The sequence below is a fragment of the Dermochelys coriacea genome, chromosome 7 (genome assembly GCF_009764565.3).
Source record: "Dermochelys coriacea isolate rDerCor1 chromosome 7, rDerCor1.pri.v4, whole genome shotgun sequence".
NCBI lineage: Eukaryota > Metazoa > Chordata > Testudines > Dermochelyidae > Dermochelys > Dermochelys coriacea.
This window is the reverse complement of record NC_050074.1, coordinates 95,440,921-95,451,592: the sequence shown is the minus strand read 5'-3', so window position 1 is coordinate 95,451,592 and position 10,672 is coordinate 95,440,921. Positions and strand designations below refer to the sequence as shown.

Below are 10,672 nucleotides of genomic sequence, written 5' to 3'. Positions count from 1 at the left end.
AGCAGGTACAGAGAAGGGCTACTAGGATGATCCGAGGAATGGAAAACTTGTCTTATGAAAGGAGACTTAAGGAGCTTGGCTTGTTTAGCCTAACTAAAAGAAGGTTGAGGGGAGATATGATTGCTCTCTATAAATATATCAGAGGGATAAATACAGGAGAGGGAGAGGAATTATTTCAGCTCAGCACCAATGTGGACACAAGAACAAATGGGTATAAACTGGCCACCAGGAAGTTTAGACTTGAAATCAGACAAAGGTTTTTAACCATCAGAGGAGTGAAGTTTTGGAATAGCCTTCCAAGGGAAGCAGTGGGGGGCAAAAGATCTATCTGGTTTTAAGATTCTACTTGATAAGTTTATGGAGGAGATGGTATGATGGGATAATGGGATTTTGGTAAGTAATTGATCTTTAAATATTCAGGGTAAATAGGCCTAATCCCCCGAGATGGGATATTAGATGGATGGGATCTGAGTTACCCAGGAAAGAATTTTCTGTAGTATCTGGCTGGTGAATCTTGCCCATATGCTCAGGGTTTAGCTGATGGCCATATTTGGGGTCGGGAAGGAATTTTCCTCCAGGGCAGATTGGAGAGGCCCTGGAGGTTTTTCGCCTTCCTCTGTAGCATGGGGCATGGGTGACTTGAGGGAGGCTTCTCTGCTCGTTGAAGTCTTTAAACCATGATGTAAGGACTTCAATAGCTCAGACATAGGTGAGGTTTTTCATAGGAGTGGGTGGGTGAGATTCTCTGGCCTGCGCTGTGCAGGAGGTCGGACTAGATGATCAGAATGGTCCCTTCTGACCTTAGTATCTATGAATCTATACAATCACATTTCTAGGGGAAAACTACTCATTCTGCTTACTTACATTTCTGTGAGAAGATGAAAAAATCTGTTCTGCATGACTCATTTGGTAGCAAAACAAATTTTGTACTAATATAGTTGAATGTTAATTATGTTTTGCCCTTTCAAAAAGCCCTACACCCTCTATACTAATTTCATATGAAGTAAAATTTCTATATTCAGCTTCAGTTTAATTAGATTAATGCCTTAATGTTAAATTTAAGAGTGATTTTGGGAGATTTCAGACATGCTTAAATTAACTTACATTTTAAAGGAGAAAGAAAAAGATTAAGTGGAATTCACACCAAAAGAAAAAAAAGATAACTGACAAGCATAGTTTTTGTGCATGTGAGCAGGTGTATTTTGCTTAACTAATTAATGTAAAGAGGTTTTTAGTATAAGTTCTGATTTTTAAAACCTATCATATATCCCCATAATATATTTCCCAAGCTTTCCTTAGAATATGCAAAGGATGACAAGTGTCAGTACTTCATACAACTAGATTTAATAAGTTGTTATTACAGAAAAAATAAAGTCCAAACTACAAAGTTTAAGCAATAGCAGCATTGAGCTCCATGTTTAGTCACAGTACTGCAGTTCCATACAAGCATTAGTCCAAGCCAAAAAGGTAGAAGCCTTGTTAGGATTACTAGCAAAAACAATCCAAGAAAACATGTAATAAAAGATACAGTACATTTAAAATTAGTTAGCTGAAAAACAAGTACAGAGATCTTAGCTGTGAATACTCTAAAAGTTATGTCCATTATTTTGACAGCAAAATTACAAATACCTAAAACTTTATACCCCAACAGAACTACATCCAGGAAAAAATAGCTGAAATGATTATCCCATATTAGCATCCTGGTTTTCTACTTGTTGCTAAATTTTGTTTCCAGATAAATTTAAATGTGCCAGAATTAATGATCATTATAGTTCCTGACCAGCTACCCATTTGGGGTATAGAGTAGTTACCAACATGAATATAAAATACTCTGTGGTATGATAGAACACTACAGCAGCTGAGATTGAGAAGAAAGTGTGTCTGGTTTAAAAAAAAAAAGCTGACATCATACAAACCAGTGCAACAAGCAACTACATACAAGCCAGATTAAACAAAAGAGACATTTGTACAAATCTGTGACTAATCTTTCACTCATATCTTGCAAGTAGAGATGTCACAATACTGAAATATTAACATGGGAGCTTTTCCCAGTTAAGCGCTTTTTTTTTTAAAAACTACTCTAACAGAGATAGTGAAATCAGCAAGTTATTTGCTAACAGCATATTTGCAATACAATTTATTTTACCCCATGCCTTGCTAGGAGGCTATAAAACACAAGCATGTAGGCAGAAATCTAAGCATAAACTTTATACCACTTAAATTCTTTTATTCCCCCCTTCAATCCTTAAACTCTTTTATATTTGCAATTTGTATTTATTCCAACCAGTAGTACTAATTTTAGTCTAAATTTTACCTCACTATTCTAGAGATCTAGTCTATACATTACTTATGGAACTGAATACACAGAGAATACACACAATGGCCCAACTCTGGACACATTTCTTTCTACATGTTGTAGGTGACCTCTATCACACCAGCATAAATTAGTTATGAAAGGTCATCAATAAACCAGTTGAAATAACTGATCTCTCCAGAGAAGGTCATTGTAGGCCCTGTTTACGCAACACCAGTTTCAATCTGGATTGTTTTAGGCACCAGAGTAAAGAGTCACTGGCTCTGGGATGTGGGTTCTGCCAGGAGAACATGGAAAGGGAAGGGTAGGTGAGCAGAGGTGAAGAGAAAGTGAAGAGACGCTTTCATGGCGGCCACAGATGCTGCGTATGCAAGAGACTAAAAAGACAGACAAAAAAGAAAAGCAAATAAAAATTGAAAAAGATGAAGGAGCGGAACAAATTGTCACATGTAGTGGTGATATGGGTTACTGCATTGCTACCAAAAAATGACATACATTATTTTGCATTAACTATGTGGCTACCAATAATACATGGTAACACCACTGGAAAATTATGTAGTTACCTGCGTTAACATGTTTACTTCTTCTACGTCTGTTCCATGTCATCAATGAAAAATTATGAAAGAAAGGAAGTTATTCAGAAAGGGGACAAATAAATCAATTAAATAAAGATGGTGGCAGAACACCTGGAAAGGGGATAGGGCAGATTTTAGGATATTCAACTGAAGACAGTGTTTGAAAGAAGAATTTAAATAAGTTCATGATAAAAAAAAGCAATGGAGCATTATGCTGAACAGACAGGGTCATAAGCCCATTACTTCAGTAGATTTTAGTTCATTATAAAGCAATAGCGTTCATCGGCACTGGTGTTGTATAAATCTAGATAGTGAACTGGTACTGTGACATCCCTATTTCCCTAAATCATTTTCATAAAGGAAAAGGCTTTTCAAAATATCACATTTTTCTGCTTCATTCTGTCATTTTATTGCCCAATTATTCATTACATTTTCCAATCACTTTATATAACCATTTTCATCATTGCCACACTATTGTAAACCACATCAGCAAGTTAATACATAAAGCTTTGCATTTCAAAAACTAGACACTTTAGTAACAATATTACAAAGGTTTTAGCTTCAAAAATAACTGAAAATGAAAAAAATAAACTTTTAAAGAATTAGCATCATAAAATTAATTTATTCCAAGTAAAAATACAAAATAATATTAATGACATTGACCAGATATGAAAGTCTCTCCCAGAAATAACTATATTAATGGTTGAGAAAGCACTCCTTAAAGAAAATATGAAATAAAAATGAAAAATATGTAAATATGTTTAATTTTTTTCTTAGCAAAAAATCTTTCTAAAAATAACAATGAAAATTTGTCTCAGTACAAAGGCTACATTACTATTGAAAATATACCAGCATGAAGAAAAGGTACATATTTGACAGTAGAAAAATGATCTTAGTGAATCACAATGTCTAAAGTCTGCAATGAAAATAAATCTGCAATAAAGATTTATGCCTTTTTTCTTTTCATTTTTCTTTTTTTTTTTTTATACAAACAGTACAAACAGTATTGCACATAACAACAAATAATCGAGGTTAGGTTAGCCTTCAAAAAAATCGACTAGTTCAAGTCTCAACAGAAAAGGCCACAATAGGACCTGTTGTACCCAGGGGCTTCTTAATCAAGTTGCAGTTCAGAACACCTTATTTTAAAAAATATTTTTTTTGAAGGACCCTCTTACTAGAACATTAATAACTCAGGGGCACATTCATGTACAAAACAAAAGGGAGCATGTTATAATTTAATAAACTAAAAAAGTTCTCTTTAAAAAATACAAACAGAAGAACTCTCACAATTCTGGTCAGTCGTGCATAATCACACTTGATTATAAATATACAAATTAAGGGAAATATTTCTTCACCTTCTGTTCACAACTTTCAGCACCAAATGGAGTTTGTGTTTACACATTTTCTTTAATGACAACTTTGTTGTTTAGTTTTAATCCAACTTTATGCTGTACTGTACATCTTCATCTGTCTGTCTGTCTGTCTCTCTCTCTCTCTCTCTCTCTCTGGGGTGTCTCTCTACATGAAAGAGGGGAATTTCTTCAAAAAGGTTTACTTATTTCACATAATTAGGTAGATTTCTGTAGGTTAGCTATGATCTTTAATATTACAGTTATAAAGCTTTAACTTCTTCATTTTCAAAAAACGCAAATAAGCATGAAAAAAATAAAGTTACCCATCTGTTAAATCATTTTCTTGCAGAATTAAATTAATATATATTTTTCTGAATAAACTTACTTAGAAAATATCATTTTCTTTCCTATATTTCAAAATTGAGGTATTGCAAAAGATCATGTCAGTCAGAAAGCATGCCTTTTTCTTTAAAAAAAAAAATCATTGGCCGACTGTTGAAAACTGTCTAGATACAAAAAGTAGTGCATAACAAAATGTCTTTTACAGATGAAAAAAAAAAGACATCTGGGCTGGAAAAAACAATATCACCAAAGAGCCCAGAAGTAACCTTGAAAGGGATAATTATAATAAGCATTTTAAACCAGTAAAAAACTATTTTTCTTTTTTCAAAAACAGAAAAGTTTCTTTCAAAGCCAATAATTGCAACTACACATTGACAAAAAAAAATCTTACTAAATTAGACACAAACAAGGACATCACAACAAACAAAACCCAGAACATTTAAATCTACTATGCGGTGTCATATCCAGTCAGATTGTCCCCAGAACTGCAAAACAAAGGAGGGAGGAGGGGAACAGTGTACACAGTCTCACAATCATAAGTACACCAAGTGTGTTTTTATGCTATTATCTACAGTCCCATTGGACATGCTAAATAAATGTCTACTGTGTTAGCAGGTCTTAATTGTATTCAAGCATCACAGGATACATCCAGGGATCAAAGAGTTAACGCCATACCCAGAAAGCAGACATCTCATATTAACTTGTGTGCAGACATTTCTTTAGCACCCCACTTTTTCCTAACTTTCTTTAAAATGTGCCTAGTTTCTCAGTTTGACAGTCTATCTGATCGGTAGTGTATGTAAGCTAGCATGAGCTCTTTGGTCTTCTGGACAAGGTCTGCAGCTACATAAATGGTGCAAGCATTAGGAGAGAGATTGTAACTAAGAGCTCATGTTTTTGTTTATATGCCTGTTATAAACTGTCAAAGGTGTGTTAATGTTGGATATGAGGCTTTAACAGTTAAGTTTGATCACAGTACTAGACATAATCACTTTACTATATAAAATAAATTGCACAATATATAACAGAGCACCGCAAAGTACTTAATCTACCATCCACAAATTTGTTTTAAGAATATCCTACATCTACTTTTTATATTTGCTGTAATATAGGTCATTCTGTAACGGGCTGATCCTAATTTCAGAAGCATTACATTTATGGAGGCATGCCTTCCTCCAGTCAGTAATCATTTTTTCCTTTACTCAGTATTTTGTAGCTTACATAGATTCTTAATTTGTGCATTGTGGGCAAGTTTTATATTAGACATATAAAATTTATTGCATGCAGCAACCTGATTAAGTAAACATGCAGTCAAAAATATTGACCTTCCTTGGAAGCTTTCTGTATGGTATACTGATCTCCTTTCAGCAGCCATCATTCTATTTTTAATCACATATTCATTTTTTTAAATTGATACCCTAGCCTGAATAGAGTATTATGGTATTAGTAATACCATTTTAATAGCAGCAAAAGCTATTGCAGCATACATTTACATAACACTAAAAGACTTAAAAAAACAAAACAAAACCAAAAAACAACCAACCCTCAGCAAAACAAAGAAAAAAAATCTGATCCAGCTTATGAGGTATCATCCTTACAAGTCAAAATGGAGAGCAACTAAAGGCTTATTTTCTTTAAGGGTTATTCCTACCTCTAAATGACCCAAACTAATGATTGCTGAATATCCGTTTAAGTTTTTGCTACATCTGCCACCTATTTGTGAGTATTACCTTTGGTAAGTCATCTGCTAGGGGCAAGTCTAAGTTTCTGAAAATAAGTGCATGCTCCAGTTCAAAAATAAAAATAATAATTATAATAAAAAAATCTTCATCACATACACATCAACCCAGTGGTGGCTGATGAGAATGGCAGTCTACGTAATGTCACTAGTGACAAGTCTTATGTAGGAAATTAAGGTACCAAGCAGATGTTTGTGTGAATCAAAGTGCAAAATCAGTACAGTTACACTCTGCCGGTTTGTATTATACTGGACACTGAGTTCAGTAATGTGACTGTAAATAATAATAATAGTAATAAAAAGACCCATTTCTTCGTTAAAGTCGAGGACAAATGCACAGATTTCCAGAACACTAAGCCCTGAGGCAGCGTTCTCTTCTTTTCACCTCGATTTTATCTACTCCAGTACTTGCTGCTGGGTTTAAGCATAGGGTTCAGCTCCAGCGGAATGGAACATGGCGTGGCCGGTCACCTCCCTCCTTCACCAGTGGTTTGTGGAACTCTCGCCCAGCACGAGAGTGTATGCTTGCCCAGCAGTATTCACAGTAATACTGCAAACAGGTAACATTGGCACAGAAGAACGGAGCAAATTTTCCACCACAGCGAGTGCCCTGGCATTCATCACACATCTGATCATCCAACACATATGGCTTCACTTCCACCTGCAATGGGAAAAGAAAAATTACTATAGGAAAAGCAAATGCTTTACATAGTTCTTTCAAATGCTGGTTAAAGGAACAGTATTTTGATTTGTCGTTTTGAAGTCTCATTAATGCCTTTCAAGTTATGCTGGTTGAACCTCAAAAGGCTTTGTGATTGAGATGCTTATTAAAACCCACTTTGGTATGAAAATTTGGCAGGAAATCCCATGAAGAAGTTTGCTTTGATAGCTTTCCATAATTCCTGCTTTCAACTAAGATGGAAATGTGTTAAACTAGTCTCTCTCTCTTCCCATCCCCCTCAGAATTTCTGCTTCTGGATGCAAAATGTAGAACTGATCAATTAAATTGTTTTTAATTGTTCACTTTATTAATATAACTTCATAAGCAAAGTTTTATGAATGAAACATTCATTCATAAAACTGGTAACCCCAATAACTGGCTAATTGAGTTTCACTTTCAATCCAATTGCTGCTTAAATCGCTGAAACTTGCACTGTTTCAACATTGTAACTTCTGCTCACTGTTTGTCATTCCTTACCCTTGTCCATATTGTAACTCAAACTCCATTTTAACTTGTCCCAAACTCCATTTTAAAATGCTCACTTCATTTTGTAAAAGCTTGCTGTAACCTTCATTTTTGCAAAACCCTGCTGTAATCTTATTAGTTTAGATGTGTGAATGAGGTACGTATGGATGATGGAATCAACCTCCAGCTCCAGCCTGTCCTGATGAAATAAGTGTAAACACCCAACGGTTGAAGATGCAGACAACAGCCCTGACAAAGTAAGGGGAGTCCACCCTCAAAAAGAAATGAACAAAAGTACAATTGAAGAAACATCAAAGCCAGTTCCTGGGCTGAAAGTCATGTCTGCAATTGATCAATCGCACCGGACCCAGAGGCAGCGAGACACAGCAAGACCTATAGACTCTGGATTCAAACTAAAGCCTACAAAAAGGATGGGTGAGATGGAAGATTTTGAAGGGTAACATTCTGCTGCCAACATGGAAGTGCATCGCTGCATGTCCAACAGAGACCCAGCTCTTCCTTGTGCCCAGCTTTCCTGGCCAGTTAACCACTACAAGCTACGAACCCAAGCCACGAACTCAAGCTACATTCAGGACTGGTAACTATATAGCAGCTGCTGAACCTGTGTGTGTGTATGAACGAACGTGTGAATGAATGTGAAACTGAATGAAATGTTATAGCTATAACTGACTGCCTACTACGATTCTTTTTGTATTCACAATAAATGTGACATTTTGTCTTATCCCCTTTAATAAGCTTCTGCTGTTTTTTATTTTATTGGTATAACAAAAGCATCCAGTTGTGTGGATGTACGTCAGAGTTAAGGAGCAGGAAAAAGTTGACTTATATTGTTGAACCTCAGATGTCTGGGTAAATTCTTGTACCAAATGGAAAGCAGGGATGATCAGACAAGTACAATTACCATAAAATAGAACACCAACAATAAAAGATTAAATGCATTATCACAATTTGTACAATGTTTGGAAGAGTCACTATCTAAACTATTAACTCTAGAAATTTTCAAAAAATGGAATTCTGAATGCGTCGATGGTACTGTAGGTCCCAAAGGATGCCATGCTAACTGGTCCCAGTCTGCTATATACTTTAATAATCTCTGTGACCAAAAGGAATCAGGGAGCCTCTTGAGCAACAGAAGAATTAAAGGTGCAAAGCAGAAAGATATTTATTTCTTTATTATTTTGTAGGGTGCAAATGGGCTACTTCAACAGTTGACATCAGCTGAGGGCCTTGAGCGGACTATCCTCTTGTAGAGGGTCCCGGAGGTGGCAGCTGGCAGGGTACTCTTAGTGAGGTAGTCTCTCTTTTGGAACCGTTGGTCTGCCAGAGATTGAATTTGATGACCTTTTGGTTACATTGCAAAGCCCATCAGTTTTCATACAGTTTCTAGAGAGGGTGGGAATGGGGATTTGTGGAAGTCTTTAGTTTGGATTGTTCTAATACATTAATTTGTGGACATTGGTTTAATTATGGGAGGTGTTGTGGATGGAGATTTCCGAGTTATTTCAGTTGTTGGATTGTAATCTACTGGAGAGAAACGTGCGTGCTAATATTCTGCATGTGCTCCCAGAGCTCTGGATGGGCACATTTTAAAGAAATCTAACTATCTAAACCAATTGATAGAGATCTAGAAATGACTATACAATAAGCAGCCTACAGTAGTCCCACCTCAAGCCTTTAATTCTGTCAGAAGCTCAATATTTCTGGACACTATCACAAAAGCAGCACAAATAACCAGGACAGATAGGGTTGCCAACTGTCTAATTGCACAAACCCAAACACCCTTGCCCTGCCCCCTGCCATGACCTTTCTCTGAGGCCCCCCCCTCCTGCCATCACTCACTCCTTTCCCACCCTCACTCACTTTCACCGGACTAGGGTAGGGATGTGGGAGGGGATGTGGGCTCTGGGCTAGGGCCGAGGGGTACAGAGTATGGGAGGGGGCTCCAGGCTGAGCCTGGGGCAAGAGGTTGGGGTGCAGAAGGGGGCTCATGGTGTGGGCTCTGGGAGAGAGTTTGGGTGCAGCAGGGGGCTTGGGCAGGGGGTGTGGGAGGGGAGTTTGGTGCAGGAGGCGGCTCAGGGCAGGGATAGGGGGTTTGAGTACAGGAGGGGGTTCAGGCTCTGGGAAGAGTTAGGGTGCGGGAGGGGGTTCTGACCTGAGGCAGGGGGTTGGGGTGCAAGAGGGGGTGCAGGGTCTGGCCAGGCAGTGCTTACCCCAGGCGATTCCCGGAAGTGACCGGCTCCTAGGCTCGAGGCAGCCAGGTGGCTCTGCGCGCTGCCCCATCTGCAGGCAGCGCCCCTGCAGCTCCCATTGGCTGCAGTTCCCGACCAATGGGACCTGCGGAGTCAGTGCTGAGGGTGGGGGGCAGCGCACAGGAGCCGGACATGCCAGCCACTTCTGGCAGCCATGTGGAGCTAGGGCAGATAGGAAGCCTGCCTTAGCCCCACAGTGCTGCCAGCTGGACTTTTAGCAGCTTATTAAAATCTCCTGGATTGCTTTCAATAGCAAGCGGGACATTGATTCTGATTCTGGGAGACTCCTGGCCAATCCGGGAGGGTGGCAACCCTAAGGACAGACTGTAACTGCTCCTAACAATTTCTCTATGTTCAGTGTTTTGTAAGATATTGGTTCTCTTGTGCTGACCCCTGCTGCCCATCTTGCTCAGTGCAGCCTAAACTGCATCTGCATTATAATCTAGCAGTTGTGGCATTTCAGTATAGGAATCCCTTCCCAGCGACCTAGGTACATATCAAAGCAAATCAGAATGTGGAGGTAGAAGGAAGAGTGAAAAATAGAAACAAAACCAACAAAAGCCAACCACACAGTAATGAGGGTAATAGATTCCCAGTGTTCTATATAAGAACATATAGATTATTAGATAGATCTATTTCAGAGTAGCAGCCGTGTTAGTCTGTATTCGCAAAAAGAAAAGGAGTACTTGTGGCACCTTAGAGACTAACAAATTTATTTGAGCATAAGCTTTCGTGAGCTACAGCTCACTTCATCGAATGGATCCGATGAAGTGAGCTGTAGCTCATGAAAGCTTATGCCCAAATAAACAAACAAACAAATAAATAAATAAATTTGTTAGTCTCTAAGGTGCCACAAGTACTCCTTTTCTTTTTGTAGATAGATCTAGTATTT

General features: G+C 37.9%; 1 protein-coding gene across 19 annotated transcripts in view; it reads right to left on the bottom strand.

Annotated features, from left to right (window-relative positions):
• Nucleotides 1-1,325: 1,325 nt before the first annotated feature.
• The window catches only part of CPEB3 (cytoplasmic polyadenylation element binding protein 3), a 187,054-nt gene continuing 177,707 nt past the window's right edge, over nucleotides 1,326-10,672 (bottom strand). For all 19 annotated transcript variants that reach the window (XM_043519725.1, XM_043519728.1, XM_038410924.2 and 16 more), the window contains one exon: nucleotides 1,326-6,985. In XM_043519725.1, coding sequence (XP_043375660.1) covers nucleotides 6,758-6,985 — 228 coding nt within the window. In that variant the 3' untranslated portion in view covers nucleotides 1,326-6,757. The remainder of the gene's footprint in view (nucleotides 6,986-10,672) is intronic.